The sequence below is a fragment of the Tachysurus fulvidraco genome, chromosome 5 (genome assembly GCF_022655615.1).
Source record: "Tachysurus fulvidraco isolate hzauxx_2018 chromosome 5, HZAU_PFXX_2.0, whole genome shotgun sequence".
In the NCBI taxonomy this organism is placed as follows: domain Eukaryota; kingdom Metazoa; phylum Chordata; class Actinopteri; order Siluriformes; family Bagridae; genus Tachysurus; species Tachysurus fulvidraco.
Genome location: NC_062522.1, coordinates 25,690,688 through 25,712,757, shown reverse-complemented (window position 1 = coordinate 25,712,757; position 22,070 = coordinate 25,690,688). Strand labels below are relative to the sequence as shown.

General features: G+C 39.3%; 1 protein-coding gene across 10 annotated transcripts in view; it reads right to left on the bottom strand.

Annotated features, from left to right (window-relative positions):
• Positions 1–752: 752 nt before the first annotated feature.
• LOC113643103 (lysine-specific demethylase 6A-like) overlaps positions 753–22,070 on the bottom strand; it is a 95,866-nt gene continuing 74,548 nt past the window's right edge. For 8 of the 10 annotated variants that reach the window (XM_047813075.1, XM_047813070.1, XM_047813073.1 and 5 more), the window contains 4 exons: positions 16,546–16,672; positions 11,053–11,223; positions 1,741–1,780; positions 753–1,095 (listed from right to left, as the gene is read on the bottom strand). In XM_047813075.1, coding sequence (XP_047669031.1) covers positions 1,052–1,095; positions 1,741–1,780; positions 11,053–11,223; positions 16,546–16,672 — 382 coding nt within the window. In that variant the 3' untranslated portion in view covers positions 753–1,051. Of the gene's footprint in view, positions 1,096–1,740; positions 1,781–8,427; positions 9,307–11,052; positions 11,224–16,545; positions 16,673–22,070 lie in introns of those variants that run through there. The other 2 variants (XM_027147156.2, XM_027147157.2) reach the window with 1 other exon arrangement.

Below are 22,070 nucleotides of genomic sequence, written 5' to 3'. Positions count from 1 at the left end.
TTTAGGGATCTGTGCTGAACTGATTTGCTTCCTATCTTAAGGACAGATCTTTTTCTGTGAATTTGGGAAATTGTTTTTCATCTAGGGATCAAATCTCTTATGGTGTTCCTCAGGGCTCTATCTTGGGTCCTTTGCTTTTCTCGTTGTATATGCTTCCAATCGGTTATATCTTTCAGAAACATAATTTATCATATCATTTCTACGTTGACGATACTCAATTTACAGTTAAATAATGACAAAACCGAAATAATAGTTTTTGTTCCAACAAATGTATCTTCTGGTCTTATAAAGCAGCTTGGCCCTTTGTCTGCAAATGTACGTGATCACATTTTAAAATTAAGGGCGATCGGGCTTTTGCTACGGCAGCTCCAAAGTTGTGGTACAATCTCCCTCTTCATTTAAGATCTGCTACCACTGTCTCGTTGTTCAAATCTGCTTTAAAAACCCACTTTTATTCTGTATGTTTTAACTGTTTGAAGGTGCAGAATTTTGTGTTTTCTTTTGGTTTGTTTTGGATTGTGTTTTTACTTTTGCACTGTTCTTGTTTGTTTTTACTTGATGTACAGCTGCAACGGCTGTTGTTATTAAATGTGCTTTATAAATTAATAAACTAACCTAAACATGTTTAGATTTGGCTCGTGTTGCACCAGATTCCCTTCCTGACACAACCCTCGCTATTTATAAAGGGCTTGGGACAGGGACAGAAGTCACTGACTTGCAACCCCTGTGGCCAGATTCGCTTCTATAACAAGTTTAAGTTCAAGTTTCTTTATTTGTCATTTCGCTACATGTTGGGACATGCAGTGGAATGAGATGTCGTGTCTCACAGGTCAAACGATGCAACATCCATACAGACATTAAACATCCAAAAACATCACAAAGCTATACAATTTAAATACACAAGAAAAGACACTCAAGCAATAAATATAAGACTATAATGCTTCCTTGATATTACACACATGCAACAGGAGGCATTCAAAATCAATAATGTAATAATGTAATTGTAATTTTGCATATCCAGTTTGCCATTCTTTATTGTCCTCTCAAATTTCTAGACATGTCTCTTCGAGATGAGCCAGTTTGTCGTCCCTGAGCCTGGAGAGAGAAAATAACAAATCCATATGGCCATTTGTCTGCTGCAGTTCCAGCATCAGCGTAAATCCAATCCAATGAATAAACAAACATTACAAGGCCACTTTATGGAAAAAAAATTCGATTAGCATTATTATTTAGAGAAAATGCCATATAACCCTGTCGTGCTCAGTACTGTAATTGATCCCCTATTCAGTTATGACATGCTATAACTCATTTTGGATTTCATTTAGATAGAAAAATTAGATGGCAGAGATATTCAGAAATTCAGATGACACCAGTCAAAACCTTGAAGGCAATAATCAGCAAAAGTAACAATAATTTCACCAGATCACTGATTTTAAACACAAAAGTGATATGTACCATTTGTCATAATATTTTGATTTTAATTTTCTAAACATTGCAGTGTTATTCTCAAAATGTTTTTATTTTTCAACAGCAGGCCTAAAACTCCCATCAAAATGAGAAACAGGGTCTGTTTAAATAATTTCCCCTACAGTACATACACCAGACCCTTTCATCATATTAACTTAATCAGCCCTTGGCCTTTATTGCTGATTCATGGAAAAACTTGACGTGTCATGTGTTGTCACACAGCCAGTGACATAATGGAAACAGGTGATGCAGTGTAAGAACGGGAACACTAACCTTCAAATAGAGAACACAGTGCAGGAGTTGGAAACAGGGACTAAGAAAGGCAGAGAGAGAAAGAGAACTGGGAAAAACTGTAGAGCATAAATGAAAAATCTCATTAGACATTATGCAATTAATTAACAAGTTCATAACATTGTCTTAACAGATCCTGTTTTTCTTATGTGTGTATATATGTGGGATTCTATACATATTTGTGCAAATCTGGTTAATTTGTTAAGTGAGATTAGTTAGTACCAAAGCAAACAGAGTGAGTGTTTCCTGTGACACCATACAATGTACACTGCTTGAGAGTGGCATGTATGACTGTCATCCACGAAGAAAGCCACTGCTGAACCCGATGCACAAAAATGGTGTCTACAATTTGCCAGGGTTCTTGTTGACAAAGGCAAAGACTACAGGGACTCTATGCTTTGGCGTGATGAGACAAAGATAAATGTTTTTGCCTCTGATGGGTTCCAAACTGTATATCTTCGCAAGGGTAAGGAGTGCAATGAAAAATGCATGGTATCAACAGTAAAACATGGGGGTGACAGTGTTCTTGTGTGGGGTTGCATGAGTGCTGCAGGTGTCAGGGCATTGCATTTCATAGATGCCATCATGAAATATAGATCTCTCTCTCTCTTTATGTATTTATATATAATGTATTTATATATTGTTTCTACCCCCATTTTTCATGAGCCGAACTCAAAGATTTAAGACTTTTTCTATGTACACAGAGGCCTATTTCTCTTAAATTTTGTTCATAAATCTCCTTTATGAAATTCTCCTTTGCAGAGATAATCCACTTTACAGCTGTAGCATATCAAGATGCTGATTAGACAGCATGATTATTGCACAGGTGTGCCTTAGGCTGGCCACAATAAAAGGCCACTCTAAAATGTGCAGTTTTACTGTTTACTGTTGGGGTTCCGGAGTGTCCGAAAATCAGTCAGTATCTGGTGTGTCCACCATTTGCCTCACGCAGTGCAACACCTCTCCTTCGCATAGAGTTGATCAGGTTGTTGATTGTGGCCTGTGGAATGTTGGTCCACTCCTCTTCATTGGCTGTACAAAGTTGCTGGATATTGGCAGGAACTGGAACACGCTGTCATATATACTGATCCAGAGCATCCCAAACATGCTCAATGGGTCTGCTGGCCATGCAAGAACTGGGATGTTTTCAGCTTATAGGAATTTTGTACAGATCCCTGCAACATGGGGCCGTGCATTATCATGCTGCAACATGAGGTGATGGTCATGGATGAAGGGCACCACAATGGGCCTCAGGATCTTGTCATGGTATCAATAAATTGCACCTGTGTTTGTTATCCATAACATACACCTGCCCATACCATAACACAATCGTCACCATGGGCCACTCAATCCACAACCTTGACATCAGCAACCAGCAGTGTTGTATAAAGTATTAGAAAGCAATACTTGAGTAAAAGTACAAGTATCGTACTAGAAAAAGACTTTGGTAGAAGTGAAAGTTGCCTTTTAGAATATTACTCAAGTAAAAGTCTTAAAGTATCTGATATTTACTGTACTTAAGTATCAAAAGTAATTTTCTGATATTTAATGTACTTAAGTATTTGAAGTAAAAGTAAAAAGTACAATTTCAGTGATTTTCGGTAGGCATAAGAGCAGGGGCAGTTCTAGGATTTCACCTTTAGGGGTTTTAATGAGAATTTAAAACAAGAAGAGTTATATATTATATATTATATGACTACATAGTAAGCCAAACGTTATGGTGTTATTAAATGGCAAAAGTGGACACCAAAATTTTATGCATGATGTAATGATGCCAGTCTCGAATCAAATCAGTTCATGTATGTGTGCATTCTCTACAAACAGTGTGTCCAATGAATGCAGTCACTCACTCACTCTTTTTCTTCCGCTTATCCACAAACTACCTCGGGTCACACGGGGAGCCTGTGCCTATCTCAGGCTTCAAGACCAAATCAATAAATGTTATTTTTATTTAGTATTGAATGGAATGTTTGCATTAATATTTTGTTTGTGCTACAACTCTGGTAATAAGCATAGCGAAATTTCACTGCTTTTGGTCGCCGTATTTGCGGCTTTCAGCCGATTAATGTTATAAATGCCTCCAGCTCTGACTGCGTGTGCACGCTGCGCGTGCCTGTGCTTCTCTGTAGAGCGTGCGGAGCGCGTAATGCAATCTAGGAGCAGTGATTCGCCAAACCTCCCTTATTGCAGTCGCACACATTTCTTCTGATTTTATTTTGTAGTAACGAGTAACGAAGATGCTTATTGGAAATATAACGGAGTAAAAGTATACATTTTATCTAGAAAATGTAGTGGAGTAAAAGCAAAAGTTGACATAAATTTAAATAGCGAAGTAAAGTACAGATACGTGAAATTTCTACTTAAGTACAGTAACGAAGTATTTTTACTTCGTTACATTACAACACTGGCAACCAGCTCACCCACATGACGCCATCTGTCTGCAATCTACCCTGTACAGTGAAAACCGGGATTCGTCCATGAAGAGAACACCTCTCCAAAGTGCCAGATGCCATTGAATGTGAGTATTTGCCCACTCAAATCAATACCGGTTGTGATGCCGGTTGGATGTACTGCGAAAATCTCTGAAACGCCTTTGGAGATAGCTTATGGTAGAGAAATGAACATTCAATTCACCAGTTGCACGCTCCCTCAAAACTTGTAACATCTGTGGCATTGTGCGGTGTGTAAAAACTGCACATTTTAAAGTGGCCTTTTATTGTGATGTATGTGTATAAACCTATATATGTATGTGTATATGCCATTATTTATATATATATTTATAAACAGAAAAGTACTGCACAAAAATGTTTTGCTATACACGTTTATTTCCTGGTTTGAGTAAAAAGCAAATTTGACATCATTTCACAAAAAACTCCAGAAAAGGGCCGGACAAATGAATTATCACCCTTAACTTAATAATTGGTTGCACACCCTTTGGAAAAAATACAGTATTTTCTGCACCATAAGGCGCACCAAATTATAAGGCGCAGTCTCAATTACAGGGTCTATTTCTGTACTTAACCCATACATAAGGCGCACCGTATTATAAGGCGCAAACACGGTCCACAAAAAAAACTGAGTTTAGTTGAACTTTATTCTACTATTTAACAATACACACACATTATTTTTTTAATCAATCTTCTCCCACAAATCCATCAAAGTCCTCATCTACTGTGTTTTCTTAACTTGGCGCAGTCATTTTCTTGCTTCCTCCACTTCCGAACCATAGATTCATTGATGTTGAATTCTTTTGCAGCTGCTCTATTCCCATTTACAACCACGTAACTGATAGCCTGTAGTTTGAATTGTGCCTCGTAAGCATCTGATTTTTATTGGCGGATTGCAAACCAACTTAAGGTGCATTTACCGCCACCTACTGGACTGGAGTATAAAGCGCATAATGGTTAGGAAGAAACGAATGTTTTGCAACCTACCGGTAGTATACCTACCGGAGGCGTGGCGGAGGTAAGCGTACGTACTGTACGTATTACGTAATGTTCTCTGATTGGTTTATCACTGCCAGCGTACGTAGTGTATGTATTACACCCCTGTGTCATCGGGGAATGGTCCGACAGTCAATCAAGCAGAGTGGTTAGCAAAGTCACAACATTTTTACAGATTTTTGGAACTCCGTGCACACACAAGGCGCACCGGATTATTAGGCGCATGGCCGACTTTTGAGAAAATTTAAGGCTCTTAGGTGCTCCTTATAGTGTGGAAAATACTGTAATTGAAATCAATTGCTTCCTATAACCATCAGTAAGCTTCTTATACCTCTCACCCAGAATTTTGGAATACTCAATCTCTCCACAGGTGTTCAATGGGACTTGGATCTGGACTCATTGCTGGCCACTTCAGAACTCTCCAGCGCTTTGTTGCCATCCATTTCTGGGTGCTTTTTGAAGTATGTTTGGGATCATTGTCCTGCTAGAAGACCCATGATCTCGGACGCAAACCTGGGCCCTACATTGCGACCCAAAATCCTTTGGTAATCCTCAGATTTCCACACAGTCAAGTTACCCAGTGCCAGAGGCACCAAAACATCTTTGAACCTCCATCATATTTGACTGTAGGTACTGTGTTCTTTTCTTTCTAGGCCTCATTCTGTTTTCGGTAAACAGTAGAATAATGTGCTTTACCAAAAAGCTCTATCTTGGTCTCATCTGTTCACAAGACATTTTCCCAGAAGGATTTTGGCTTACTCATGTACATTTTGGCAAACTGAAGTCTTGCTTTTTTATGTCTCTGTGTCAGCATTGGGGTCCTCCTGGGTCTCCTGCAATATCGTTTAATTACATTCAAATGTCAACGGATAGTTTTCGCTGACACTGATGCACCCTGAGCCCGCAGGACAGCTTGAATTTGTTTGGAACCTCAAAAGTTTGGGGCTGCTTATCCACCATCCGGACTATCCGGTGTTGCAACCTTTCATCAATTTTTCTCTTCCGTCCACATCCAGGGAGATTAGCTACAGTGCCATGGGTTGCAAACTTCTTGATCATGTTGTGCAATGTGGACAAAGGAACATCTAGGTCTCTGGAGATGGACTTGTAACCTTGGGATTGTTGATATTTTTCGAGAATTCTGGTTCTCAATTTCTCAGACAGTTCTCTTCTCCTCTTTCTTTTCTCCATGCTTAGGGTGGCACACAAACACAATGCAAAGACTTGCGTTGTCATCTCTCTTTTACCTGCTTTCAGGTGTGATTTTTATATTACCCACACCTGTTGCTTTCCCCAGGTGAGTTTAAAGAGCATCACCTGCTTGAAACAAACTTATTTATACATAATTTTGAAAGGGTGCCAACAATTTTGTCTGGCCCATTTTTGGAGTATTGTGTGAATTGTCAAATTAGCTTTTTTCCCCCTGTTTTTTTGTGTTGTTTTAATACACACAAAGGGGAAAAAAAAAACGTGTAATTGCAATACTTTTCTGAGAGAAATACTTCATTTTCTGTAAAAATTTCAGGGGTGCCAACACTTTTGACCATGACTGTATATACGTATGTATATTTCATTTATATATATATATTTATATTAAATTTATACACGCGTAACAGTACATTATCTGAACCGAAGGCCAGCGTGTCGCTGTTGAATCTTTTTTTTTTTAGCTTTCCCAACTGATGATATAACTGTACACTATATAGATAAGCCTTTCTGTAAGAATTCACAATTAAGCAGTATGTAACCTTACATGATCAATTATCATGATATTGCAGCAGAATTTTACATGTACTGTTACTTTGAGCCAAAACACATGAAAAATCTATAAAATTCTATCGATTCCTGAAAAAAATGTTATGAATAATAAATGTCTACAATTAATCACATTGATTAACATAAAATTGACTATATGCAAGTTTAACCTCTACACTGTTCTAACAGTCAATGTCACTGTAATATAAGATTTACAGTTAGCTGGTTGCTCAGGATCCCCTCAGTTGCTCAGTAGTCAGTGTAGGTCCTGTCTGCCTGTCAGCAGCTACATCTGGCTACTGGGTCTCTAATGGGCTTCATTCTCCAATTCAATCTTCTGAGAAATGTAGTCTCAGAAGACCCAAACATGTGAATGATAAAAGCATTATATACTGTAATAGATCTGTCTATGAAATTGCATTATCTAGCATAGGATTCTTGCATGATATAACACAAAGGCATGGTAAAAAAAAACAAAACACAAAGGTCAATGGTTCAGTGAAATCAGCAAGAGTGAGAGCAATTAAAAAAAAAAAAAAAAAAAAAAAAAAACAATTCTTCAGAGGTGGTTTTGTACCTGGCATGCAATGTAGATATCTGTGTTAGTCCACCTACAGCTACATTGTCTGCTGGGTTTCAGATCCATCTGATAAGCATCTTGTAAATAGCATGTTTGGTACATGAGTTTAGCTCATAAATGTCATATTGAAGTATTTAATAAAAACGTCTTCACAGGGTTTCACTTGTCATTTTTTGATGGGTTTAAAATTACCTCACGGACAGGGCCTTGTATCTCTCAAAGAAAATTACCTCTCTACAGGCAAAATAATTAACATTAAGTATAGTGTGTGTATATGTAATAATGCATCAGGTATGAAGCTCATCCTTATTACCTAATTGTATAGATGAATTGTGCAGTAAACTCTTAATTTGATAGAAGTCTTAAATATTCACATAGTGGTACCAAAGGGCATGCATTACTCTGCATTAACAGTGTTTGTTATGCAGCAGAGTATCTGGGAATGGATGGGGGAAAAACAACTTTGTGACTTAACCAATCAAACTTAAGTGTTGGTACAAAATGTGACAAAAAGTGACTAACCACAGAGCAATATGGTTAAGCAACTTATCACAATCATAATAGTCTGCAGTTAAATTTCACTAGTTTGAAATACAAGTATTAGATGCCAATGTATTTGGATATTTTGTGAAAAATGACTCATGTTACTCATGTGTAAACCATTATTTAAATACAATCATATAATGCTTTCCAATGCACACACATTCAGGATTGTCTCCCTGTTTTAACCAAACAAATATGATTAAACAATTTACTCTTACAGTAGATCAACATTTTATCAGGCATTATGTATATGCCCAAAACCTAATTCAAGACAAAGACAGTAAAATAAAACTTTGTATACCATTAAAATAACAGGTGCATGGACATTACACACTTTTAACAAATTCAAACAATTAAGCAATTTAATGGTTTCTGTACAGTGATTTACAATATGCAGTTTTATTTTTATATAAAAATGCAGGAGTAGTGTTTAAATGACAAAACTCCTTCAAATTTAATGGCAGGTACTCTGGGAAAATATAACAGCATTCCATGAACAAATAACTTCAAGCAATAAATATCCATTTATAAATAGCAAAAATGCACATCAACATTAGAAACACAGGTTAGGGTGGGAGGGTCACAATTTAAAATTTATTTAGTCCATGTGCAATCCATTTTCTTTGTGACTTGGCTGTTATCTATTTTCTTCATTTTTTTTACGTTCACATTTACAAATTCTTTTTTTTTTTTTTTTAAATTTCTGAACATTTGTTATCCAAAGTGGTGGTAAAATTGCTATCATACAAAAGAACAGCTAGGCTAATGCCCTCATATAAGGGACAACCTTTTAGACACAAAGAAAAAAAGGATTGTGCATCAGCTCATTAATTAAAAAACTGGAAAAAAGGGAAAGGCCGTCTCAAGTCAGTAGTCTTTTATGTGACTATGCCATTTATTCAGACAATATATACAAAATATTTTCACCATAATATCTCCCCAGTCTTTAACTTCACTGGAGAAGCAGAGCCGAGCCATATGGCAGGGAGCAGTCCTGTGAGAATGTGCATCCACTACTGCCCCCTGTAGGCCAACATGATGTGCTGCACTTTAGCAACATGTTGCATAGACACAAACGGCTGCTTCACTGCTTCAGTGGGCAGCCCTGGGCAGTCACTATGGATAGGAGCTGTGCACCGCACAGCCTTCCTGAATATCAGAAATGGTCCATTTTTATAAGACTACAGGGTCTTAATGTCAAGATGAAGATGAATGCAAAGGAGGAGCCTAAAACACAAAATAAGTTGTTAGTGTTTTCTCTACTCCTCAAAATGGAAAAAGGTCACTCAAAATCTTCAAAACAACTTGATCAAAAAAGGAATTTTCTAGCTACAGAAATGCATGTGTTGTATATAGTGTTGACTGCCATTATGTGTATAAAATAAGACACCGAAATCTGTCCAGTGCACCAGTGCAGAGGACAAAACTGCACATGCAAGTGTTTGTAGAAAAAACTGCACATGCTGCGTGTTGGGTAAATGGCCCAATACATATGTCAAATGCACAAAAAACTGTCAGAGCTGCCTGATCCACAGCACCACTTGCCCCCCCATTGCTATACTGACCATATTTACATATATATTTCTCTTTACTAGACTACAAACAGATAATACAGGAAATCTGTATGCAGTATTAAACAGAAACAAAATCAGAAAAAACTATAGGCTATGGCAAGTATTTAATGTGTCCTTCATGACAATATGACTGCTATGAAAAATGTCTATTACACCAGGTTTCTGCAAGACATAATTGAGCATTACATACACATTTAACAGTTAGTCTTATTAATGAAGTAAACTTATGCATCAAATCATTCCATTCAAAATGCCAAAGATTAAAGAATTTGACAGATATAAAATCATAATTTTGCATCAGTAAAGCCACTCTCAAAGGGCCCTGGAGATTCAATATGTGTTATTGAAGCTGTTATAAAGAATTATGTAGAAATAATAAGAATCAGAAATCAAGATCAAAGAAGGACTGTAAGGCCAAGAAAATCTTTTGAAAATCTGATGAGAAGTTTGTTTCCTCATTGAGAGACTGGAAGAAGTCCAGCAAGGACCTGGCTTAGCATCTAGCAACATCAGGATGCCTAGTTGACCCTTATACAGTCTAGCCTTATTAGGAATAGTGGAAGGATAGCAGCCAAAAACTGCTGAGAATGAGTGAAGGTCTATGATATCTTCATGCCAATCTTTGTGACCATTAGCATAAGTGGAAAAGAGTATTATGGAGTGACAAATTGAAGTTTGAAACTTTTAGGTCCGGTCATCGACAACATGTACACAATATGAAGAGAGACGGAAGAATGCTTGTAGCCTTCAGTGAAACATGGTGGCATGTCTGTCCTGGTGTGGGGTAGATTTCAGCCCCACACCATGTGTGTTGATATTGTCCGAATTGATGTGTTCACGAATATGGAAATGTACAAACTGGTTTAATTCATCATGCTAATTCCTTTTGGAAAGCACCTCATTGGGAATGGTTTTATTTTTTCAGCCTAATAACGATCCCAAGCCCACTGCTTATACAGTGAAATTAGATTTGTAGATAAAAACAGATGATAAAACAGTAACGCCACAGTGTCCAAACCTGAATATTATAGGGACAGTATACAGTAAAAAAATGAGACAGCATAAATCTAAAGAACTCTGGGAAGTTCTGAAAAAAAGTCTGGCATAATATTCAAGACGGTTACTTCAGAAAACTTCAGGACAGTCACAAAAGAGTTCAAGATGTGCTTCATGCCAAGGGAGGTCACACTAAATACTGACTTTTGCCTGAAGCCATTATGTTCAGAATTTTTTTTTGGTGTGTACATATTTCGATATTTTCTGTTTGTATCATAATAAAGAGATCCAAAAAAATGCATGCCCATTAATACTTTGCTATTATGTATTCAATATTATAGCATGTACAGTATAAAGAATGTATAGAATGTATAATGTGTTAAGTATTATGATATGGACTTACTATTGAAAACTGGTCATACACCTGCATGAGGTCTTCCATCCTGTACTGTTCTAGCACTACAAAACCATCCAGGTCACAGCTGCCTTTGCTTGCACAGTCCTGGCAGTGAACCACAAATCTCTTTTTGGAGTAGCTCTCACTCGTGACAAAGAGAAGATTGAAAACCTCCACCTGAAAAATTCAGTTTTATCATTATTTCAGATAACAGACGTGCAGAATGAACAGTTCTGCTACAGTATAAATTAAAACATGCATAAATACAGAAACAAGCAGCAATCATCAGGGCAAATCCTAGCACATTCAACAAATATCACCAACAGCGGCCAGTTTTTAGCTTACCAAGGTGCATAGAACAATACAAAAACTCCATAGATGAACATACTATAGCATCACTTGCCTAAAGATATCTATCAAGGTTTATATTACTCTATGCAGCTAATTCTCAGTTACAGATGTTAAATTAAATCAGGTTAAACCTCACTAGGATTGATTGGCATGTTACTGTAAGTTTGCAAAAAATACACTCATGGTCCATTTTTTTAGAAAAACTTGCTCATTCATTTTATCCAATCATGTTGCAGCAGACTAATGCATAAAATTTTGCAGATACCATTTAAAAGTGTCAGTTAATGGTCACAGCAAAATCAAAATGTGGAAATATTATCTTTATTACAGGTTGATGGAGCTTCAACAGAAGAAGACTACATTAGTTTCTATTCCTTTCAGCCAGTTTGAGTGAGCATCAGCACAGACTCACTCAAAATGGAAGGGGAAAATTTTCTGATCTTCAACTGTCCAGTTTGGGAGAGCCTGTGCCCATGATAGTTGCAAGTTCTTGGACTAGTAATAACTCTCAAAAGTAAGTTTCCACATTATTAGCCAAATTATCATGTAGGTGTTGGTGTTGTTAAGTGGTCCAAAAGGTGGATATAGAACAACACATGGAATAAATTCTATAAAGATGCAACATCAGTTCCTGTGAATATCATATGCATAATATGCAGTGGGTAAAAATAGGTATTGAAAAAGTCACTTTTTTAGTAAATATATTTCTAAAGCTGTTTACATTAAATTTTTACACAGAAATTATGTGTAATAAAATGGAATAAAAGAGAGGTGCAAAAGACATGGAAAGCCAATAAACCAGCTGAAATCTATCAGTATTTAGAATGCAATCTTTCCCCTTGTCAGTGGAAATTAATATCAGTTGGTTCAGTCCCAACTAATGGCCAACTGGGAGAATCAGATTCTCAGATGATTCCAAAATTTAACTCTGTGGATGACATAATACACACCATATTTTGAGGTCAAATGGCACTGTACATTAGCCCAAAGTCACCATACCAACAGCAAAGTTTGGAGCTGGGAACATCAAGGTATGGGGCTGTTTTTCAGCATATAGCATAGGCAAACTTCATATAATTTAAAGGAAGAATAAATGGAAAAATGTACCAAGACATTCTTGATAAAAATGAGCCCTATCATACCACCCTTCGCTGAAATTCATAATGGAGAGTGGATATGTCCACATTGCACTGTGGAGAGGATAGTGACCAGCTATTATATGAGAACTTAATGGTAGGGTCTCCGTTGTTTGAGAAATGCTTCAGAAAACTGAGTCGGGTTGATAAACAAAACAAATAGAAAACTAACGTGTAGCCAATGAGCAGAAAGTGGCATGTCTTGTCAATATGGGCGGAGAGAGTGTTCAGTGCGCATGTGTGACTTTAGCAGAAAGTGGTTTTAACATCGACATGGAGGATAAAAATAAAGAAAGCGAAGAAAGGCTTACGATAAGGCAAGAAGTAGGACCAGTGTTGATATAGGTTCAGCTTTCCAGCGCTGGAGAGAACTGAAGGAGCGGGAAGTTGGCCGCATATTCAGAGATTCTAATTCCCCGAGTCAATAACTCCTGAGCTAAATGCTGCTATGACACAAAAAACACCTGTTTTCTATCGTAGTATTGTAGAGAGGCAGCTACAAACGCATTTTGCTAGTGACAGCGTTTAGCTCAGGAGTTACTGACTCGGGAAATGAATCTGTGAATATGTGGCCAACTTTACTTAAGTCGCCAAGGTTGCTTTTTTCCTTCTCGATAGGTGACTAACGTTGGTTTTGCTTTGTCTCACAAACTAATATATGCTGTCCTTTGCATGATTATGCTTGAGTCATTTTTGCTTGTTTGTTTATATGCAATCGTATTGTTCTTCCCTTCAGTTATGATAAAGACATTTCTTCCCATTAGTTGCCTGGGTTACGTATGTATGTGAGGGTGGAGCTATCAATACAGGGGTGGGACCCATTTGGGTTAGGGTTGTGTTTGTTTTGGTGATTTCAAATGTCAACATTGGCTTTCAAACAACGGAGACCCTACCTTTAACAGAATCTTGAGAAAAGGCATCAAATGAAACTTATTTTCCTTATGCACAAACACGTCCCCATTTTATCTATGTTCAGTTCCTGCTTTTTATTTCCTCTCCTCAATTGGTTTCAGAGAAAGAAAATAGAGCTGCTAGAATGGCCCAAACAAACACCTCACTTGAATACAATAGAAAAATCGATGGAAAGAACTAAAGATCAGAGTTCATAGAAGAGGCCCACAGAACCTTCAAGATTTAAAGAGCCAAAATCACACCTGAGCAATGCATGCGACTAGTTTCTACGTACAGGAGGCGTCTTGAAGCTGTCAATACCAACAAAGGCGTTTGTACAAAGTATTAAATAAATTTCAGTAAACATGTTCAATATTTCCTTGCATCATTTGATTTTATTACACATACACACGTGGACAAAATTGTTGGTACCCTTCGGTCAATGAAAGAAAAACTCACAATGGTCGCAGAAAAAACTTTGATCTGAAAAGTAATAATACATAAAAATTCTATGATTTTTAACCAATGAAAGTCAGACATTGCTTTTCAACAATTATTTAAAAAAATAAACTCATGGAACAGGCCTAGACAAAAATTATGGTACCCCTAACTTAATATTTTGTTGCACTTTTGAGGCAATCACTGTAATCAGACGATTCCTGTAACTGTCAATGAGACTCCTGCACCCCTCAGCAGGTATTTTGGCCCACTCCTCATGAGCAAACTGCTAAAGTTTTTTCCGGTTTGAAGGGTGTCTTTTCTAGACGGCATGTTTCAGCTCCTTCCAAAGATGCTCAATAGGATTGAGGTCAGGGCTCATAGAATGCCACTTTAGAATAGTCCAATGTTTTCCTCTTAGCCATTCTTGGGTGTTTTTAGCTGTGTGTTTTGGGTCATTGTCACAGGAACATCTAGCTGCATGGAGATAGTCTTATAGCCTTTACCTTTATCATGCTTGTCTATAATTTTCTTTCTAATCTCCTGAGACAACTCTTTCCTTCGCTTCCTCTGGTCCTGTGTTGAGTGTGGTACCTGGAGCCCTATATATAGGCCCACTGACTGATTACAAGACTGTAGACACCTGTGATGATAATTAGTGGACACACCTTGAATTAACATGTCCCTTTGGTCACATTATTTTCAGTCTTTTCTAGGGGTACCATCATTTTTGTCTAGTCCTGTTCCATTTTATTTTTTTAAATAATTCTGTTGAAGCATGGTTGAAAAGCAATTTCTGACTTTCATTGGTTACCATTCATAGAATTTTTTATTTATTATTACTTTTGTCAGATTAAAGTTTTTTTCTGTGAGCATTGAGAGTTTTTCTTTCATTGACCGAAGGGTACCAACAATTTTGTCCACGTCTGTAACTGACCTGAACTTATTTGTGTTTTCTTTGTGTGTATGATTACTTGGGTTGGTACTGACATCTGGTGAACAGCACCTTTAGAAATATACAGGTGCATCCCAATAAATAAGAATATCATGGAAAAGTTAATTTATTTCAACTCAAATAGTGAAACTTGTGTATTATATAAATTCAGTACACATAGACTGAAGTAGTTTAAGTCTTTGGTACTTTTAATTGTGTGTAATGATTTTGGCTCACATTTAACAAGAGTCCACCAGACATTTTAAGGTGAGATGATAAATGATGAATATGTGGCTAAACCTGATGCTAACCCACTTCAGCCCTGCATAGACAGAATAAAAAGGATTATCCACGATAGCTTTTGGCTTCCCACTAATCTTCATTACAGTCACACTTTGTTTGCCCCACCAGTCCTAATGCCAGCTCCCCAGCACACCACAGCAAAGAAGATAATGGTGGCCATTAGAAAGTGGTACAATATCTATAGCAGTCTAGAAAGTCAGAGCTGTAGTGGGTGAGAGAAAACGGTGAAAATATAGTTCTCTGGAATTCCATGACTGACAAGCAGCCATGCAGCTTGACTTACTGCAGCAAGTTGGTGAAGGCCCTGGTCTACATTCATTACAGATTTACAGCTTTTCTACCAGCTACAGTGGCTAGAATGTGTTAAATGCACTTGAGGAGGTTGAGGAAATTTTAGCCTGAGGTTGTTAGTTGCTCCTTCTGACCTTTCCATGCCAAGTAAGCCTTTATGTCCCTGTAGGTCAAAGGGATGTTGCTGGAGAAGCAGCAGAACTTCTTAGTGGGGACAACACTCATAACAGAAACTGATGTAATCAGTTACACACTGGGTGAAACCATCAATGCCTTCTCCATGAGCTTCCTGTAGCAGCTTCCATTCAGTTGTCTTGAAACAATCCATCCGAGCCTCCTCTGACAAAATACTGCATTTGCCTGTACTATATTAGGTCAGTACATTTGCATATTATAACAGGACCAAAAACAATGGGTGTTATTAGCAGTATACATCTTGCATTTAAGTCACAGTGGTGAAAAGGCATTAATGAAAGCATGTCTGCAGCTGGGTGAGATAGTATGTGATCTTGTAAATGTGGAACTGTACTGCTTTGGTGCATTGCATACTGATATGGATTTTGTATTTTTGCACAAAACTAACATTTTCAGTTTCACAACATTCAGGGTTTATGACAATAGCTCACTGTTAACTCTGTCAAATAGCATCTGAAACTGATTGTCTGCCATGTGTTTTCAGTAATTATGTCATCATTAAAATTCACTAACACAGCTTGAAAGGACCGATTCTTGAGAAACAGTTATCTGACCTTATCATTACCCCTTTGACCATGACCCAAACTTCGCATATGTGTCAACTCTTGAGCCAAGTGTGATTAGTAGTTTATAAATATTTTACAATATAATGCTATCCCACAGTTTAAGTCACAGAAATCACACATTTTTCACACTCTGGTGTTTGGCAGCAATAACCAGTCACAGAGATAACCATTTTTATTTTTAAGGTGACCATTAACTGTTCAGGTTCACCACAGTTAGGCCTATCTTACATCTGTAGGATGTGCAATTTGGTATGCAACATGTCTGTGTGCTCAATGTATTAGACCCCTAACAATAATACTACTGAAACTGATTGTTATCACCATTAACATTATCATCAAAAAAATGCTTTGATACTTGGCCCCTTACAAAAAAAGAGACTTGAATAAAACCCACCTCACAGATTTTGCAATAGCTTGCAGGCTCCTCCCTAGTTCTTCCATGCCATATGGTTTCCTTTCCTGCTGTTATCAGCACCTCCTTTACCTTCTGACACTGTCTGAGTGTCCGCAGCAAACAGAACCTGGAAACAACAGCCCATGTTCAAAAACACAGTCGGAACTTTCTGTAGCTTGGTCAAGAAATAGGTGTACACAAGATGACTTAGCTGTCACATTAAAAGCAATTTGCAAAGAAATGTTGGACATTAAATGTATGCAATTTCTTCAGCACATTATAAAATGTATTCATGGACAATTCTAGAATAAGTTGTATAAAACTGGAATATTATATTGCCTGAGGTTTGCCAAAGGCCATCTTGACACTTCACAACGGCCCTGGTAAAATGTTTTGTGGACCAATGAAACTAAGGTTCATTTGTCTGCGAAGCACACACAGCATTTTAGCCGGTGTAAAAAAGGACACTGAAAAGCAATATGAAACCATCATCACACTGGTTAAGTATGCTGGAAAGAGCAACATGATTTGGGTAGCTAGTTTCCTGCTTAAGTCTTAAGGACCACTTCTCAGTATAGGAAATATCAGGGTGGCTGAAGCTTAGTACAAGTTGGGTGATGACAATGAACCTATACATCAACGTAAATACACCACAGAATTGTTTATAAAAATTAAATCTGCCTCTTGGAGTGGCTCAGTAAAAGCCCAGACTTTAACCCCTTAGAGATGCTGCAGTGAGCTGATATAGTTCTGTAAGAAAATATAGAGATGAGCTGATATAGTTCTGTAAGGAAAAGTGGTTCAACATTCCCCATGAGTGTTGAGCAGGTCTAATCTACAGCTACAGGAAATGCTTGTTTTTGCTGCCAAAGGAAAATCAACTAGCTATTAAAAAGTGTAAAAAAGTCTTCATTTACTTTTTCCACAACACTGTGAATGTTTAATGGTATGCATTGGAAAAAAGCTTATAAATGCTTGTATCAAGCTCATTGTGTCTGGCTGTACTTGTGACACTGATGAAGAGGAGATGACATTTTTACCAACTAAAACAGAAAAGCAACTAACTCCAATACTTCACATAAACTTCACATACTTTTACACATCACTGTATAATTACTACTCCTCTACTTTTGGATGTAACTAAACAAAAAAATTAGACCATTTGCTTTAATATTTTTAAATGCTGCCTGTTTGTATGGATGCGTTTCCTTCAATTACTTCTTGTTATTTTTTATGGAGGATTTTCTCTCTCTTTAACAGCATTCACATGACATTCAGTGTATATAAACCTCAAACACCTCAAACATGTATTTTGTGCCCAAAATCGGTGGAAACAATAAAAATATACATATAAATCACACAAATCAGGTTCTCCCTATCAAATAAGTTTTCATCAGTTTTCTTCCAAAAACTCTACCATTGAGGTTTTTAAGCAGCAACTACTTAAAAACTACATTATACATTATACATACACACCAGACTCCTGTTCGGCTTGCAGGGTGACTCACACCCACTCTTTAAAATGTTTCAGACTGCAGACCCTTAGCAAACACTTTTGTATAAACTCTAATATGGTGGTTGAGAAGCGCAAAACAAAATAAATCCAAAAACAAAATAACAAATCTGAAAACACAAGGACAACTCAGACAAACTGGAAAAGAAGGGTATAGTTCGCGAATGGAATTCTAACCACTGATCTGAAGAGACATACAGTACCTCACTCAAGATATATCCAGTCTCCTACCTTTTCCAATGTGAAAATATCAGATCATCAATAATACCTTAAATGACTATCTATACATATTAATACTTAGAATATCATCCCACCTGTTACCAACATTTCACTATAAAAGCCAGTGAGATTACATGTTTTCTTTATTCTGATGATTGACGTGAACTGTACCAGAAGCTAATGGCTGTATCTGCCTGCTGTTTTGCATTGTAATGCTGCCAAACAATTGGCTAATTATTGCAAGAGTTTGCAGGTATACAGGTGTTCCTAATAAAGTGGTAAAGGTATGTACCACTTTATGTATGTAATCTAGCTAGGCAGTCGTTTACAACAGTGTAGTGAACAGTTTGCACGTTCACTTAATGTCTTACTTGTGTGCATAACAGGTTATAAAAGCACATATTCCATTTTCATAGCTGACAGATGACAATTCATGTCATCACGTGTTACACATTTACATGCCACTACATACAATTAGATGAAATTTCACCAGTTTGTTTCTTATTGAATGTCAAGTATTTACTGACTGCAGTCATTATTTTCTATTTGTCTGTGAGAATAAACAATCACAGGCTGAGGCAAAGGGTGAGGTTGTTATAGCGAATTGTATTCATCAGCACAATATATGCATTATTGGTTTTTCAGAAGATATAGAGGGTTCCATTCTTATTATCTTCTATTATCTCTACCTTCACCTGCTTTTCCAGCCACTACAGCGTGTCATGCTTCTTTCATTTGCTGCACCGGTGCCCAAAAACAAGTCTGTGACATCACCAGCAGCCTCTTATGGCACAAGATGCAAAGTAGGACAGGAATAAGAACAGGAAGGCTAGTTTGAAATGCACAAAGAAATATAGAAATGAGCCACAACATTTTGGATTCAACATTGATCTCTTCTCTAGTCTAATCAAAGAAGACATCTTCTCATGATCCAAAACATATAAGCATATCACTCGGTTGTGCTAGAGGTACCGCTATGGGCTTTCATGGCTGTATCTAAAACAGGATCACTTATCATTATTATGTTGGCTTTGTGGAAGCCAACATTCTGATTTCCGTTATAAGCTTATTATTAGCGCCCGAGCACCGAATGGTGTGAAGCCCTGTTGTTTTTGCTCGGGTTTATTATTATTATTATTTTTTTTGCACACATTGGCCAATTGGGGTCCTTTAACATGCTCGAAATCTCTTGAAATTTGGCACACACGTCAGAGTCGTGCGACACTAGGCTCGGGCAAAGGCTGGAATATGGGTGTGGCAGGGGGGCTCTGTAGTGCCCCCTGTAATGCAAAAACAAACATTTGTGCAGAGATCGGGCAATTATGTACGCACATGTACGAGAGTTGGTACGCATATAGATCTCATCGACCCAAACAACTTTCGCGCTCTAAACTATGAGCTCCGCCCAACCGGAAGTCGGACGTTTTGGATTGTTTTATAAGTGCGTGCATGCGGTGAACTTTTGAATACTCCTCCTAGGGAATTCATGCGATTGACATCAAACATGGTGAACATGATGCTGAGTCATTGCACCTGCTAAATTGCGAACGGATTTTTGATATCTTGAACGGTGCTGCCATGGCGAGGCGACTAATTGACGTTGGATCCGATGGCAAGGGAGGAAGTTGGACAGACTTGGCAGACCCAAACGTACTGTGATGGTCTGCTGGGAACATTTGGCAGAGTCTCCTGTCAGAGAGATCTTCAACTCCCACCTGCGGCAGAGCTTCAACCAGATCCCGAGGGAGGTTGGAGAGACATTGAGTCTGAGTGGAGCATGTTCTCCACTTCCATTGTCGACGCGGCTGCTCGGAACTGTGGCTGTAAGGTCTCCAGTGCCTGTTATGTTGGCAATCCCTGAACCCGGTGGTGGACCCTGGACGTAAGGGATGCCGTCAAGCTGAAGAACGAGTCATATCGAGCCTGGTTGGCTCAGGGGACTCCAGAGGCAGCTGATAGGTACCGGAGGGTTAAGCGAGCTTCAGCCCAGGTGGTTGCAGAGGCAAAAACTTGGGTCTGGGAGGAGTTTGGTGAGGCCATGGAGAAGGACTATCAGTCAGCCTCGAAGAAATTCTTTCAAACAGTCCGGCACCTCTGTTTACAGTGGGAGTGGGAATCTGCTGACTTCAACTGGGGACAATCATGGACGGTGGAAGGAGTACTTTGAGGTTCTCTTCAACCCCACCGACATGTCTTCCACTGAGGAAGCAGAGGCTGAGGACTCACTTGTGGACTCGTCGATCCCCCAAGCTGAGGTCACTGAGGTAGTTGAGAAGCTCCTCAGTGGCAAGGCACTGGAGGTGGATGAGATCTGCCCTGAGTACCTTAAGTCTCTAGATGTTGTGGGGCTACAACATTGCGTGGCGGTTGGGGACAGTGCCTTTGGACTGGCAGACTGGGGTGGTGGTCCCTCTGTTTAAGAAGGGGGACTGGAGAGTGTGTTCCAACTACAGGGGGATCACACTCCTCAGCCTCCCCTGAAAAGTCTATGCCAGGGCACTGGAGAGGAGAATTCAGCCGATAGTCGAACCTCGGATGTAGGAGGAACAATGCGGTTTCGTCCCGGTCGTGGAACACTGGACCATCTCTATACCCTCGCCAGGCTGCTGGAGGGTTCATGGGAGTTTGCTCAACCAGTCCACATGTGCTTTGTGGATCTTGAGAAGGCATTCGACTGTGTCCCTCGTGGTGATCTGTGGGGGGTGCTCTGGGAGTATGGGGTCCGGGGCCCTCTACTAAGGGCTGTCCGGTCCCTATATGACCGGAGCAGGAGTTTGCTTCACATTGCCGGCAGTAAGTCAGACTTGTTCCCGGTGCATGTTGGACTCCGGCAGGGCTGCCCTTTGTCACCGGTCCTGTTCATTATTTATATGGACAGGATTTCTAGGCGCAGTCGGGGGCCGGAGGGAGTCCGGGTTGGGGACTGCGGGATTTCGTCTCTGCATTTTGCAGATGATGTCCTGTTGGCTTCCTCAAATCAGGACCTCCAGTGTGCAATGGGATGGTTTGCAACCGAGTGTGAAGCGGCGGGGATGAGAATCAGCACCTCCAAGTCCGAGGCCATGGTTCTCAGCCGGAAAAGGGTGGCTTGTCCCCTTCAGGTTGATGGAGAGCTCCTGCCTCAAGTGGAGGAGTTTAAGTATATAGGGATCTTGTTCACGAGTGAGGGAAGGATGGAGCGGGAGATCGACAGGCAGATTGGTGTATCTTCTGCAGTGATGCGGTCGATATACCGGTCTGTTGTGATGAAGAAAGAGCTGAGCCGCAAGGCGAAGCTCTCTATTTACCAGTCGATCTACGTTCCTACCATCACCTATGGTCATGAGCTTTGGGTCATGACCGAAAGGACAAGATATGAGTTTCCTCCGCAGGGTGGCTGGGTGCTTCCTTAGAGATAGGGTGAGGAGCTCGGTCACTAGGGAGGAGCTCAGAGTAGAGCCGCTGCTCCTCCACATCGAGAGGAGTCAGCTGAGGTGGCTCGGGCATCTGTTCCGGATGCCTCCTGGAGGCATCCCTGGGGAGGTGTTCCGGGCATGTCCAACTGGGAGGAGGCCCCGAGAAGACCTAGGACACGCTGGAGGGACTATGTCTCTCGGCTGGCCTGGGAAAGCCTTGGTATTCCCCCGGAAGAGCTGGAGGAAGTGTCTGGGGAGAGGGAAGTCTGGGCGTCCCTTCTTAGACTGCTGCCCCCAAAACCCGGCCCTGGATAAGCGGTAGAAAATGGATGGATGGATGTATCTTGTATCAAACCTAAATGCTTTCAGTGTCAATGCCATTCAAATAGGTTAAGAGG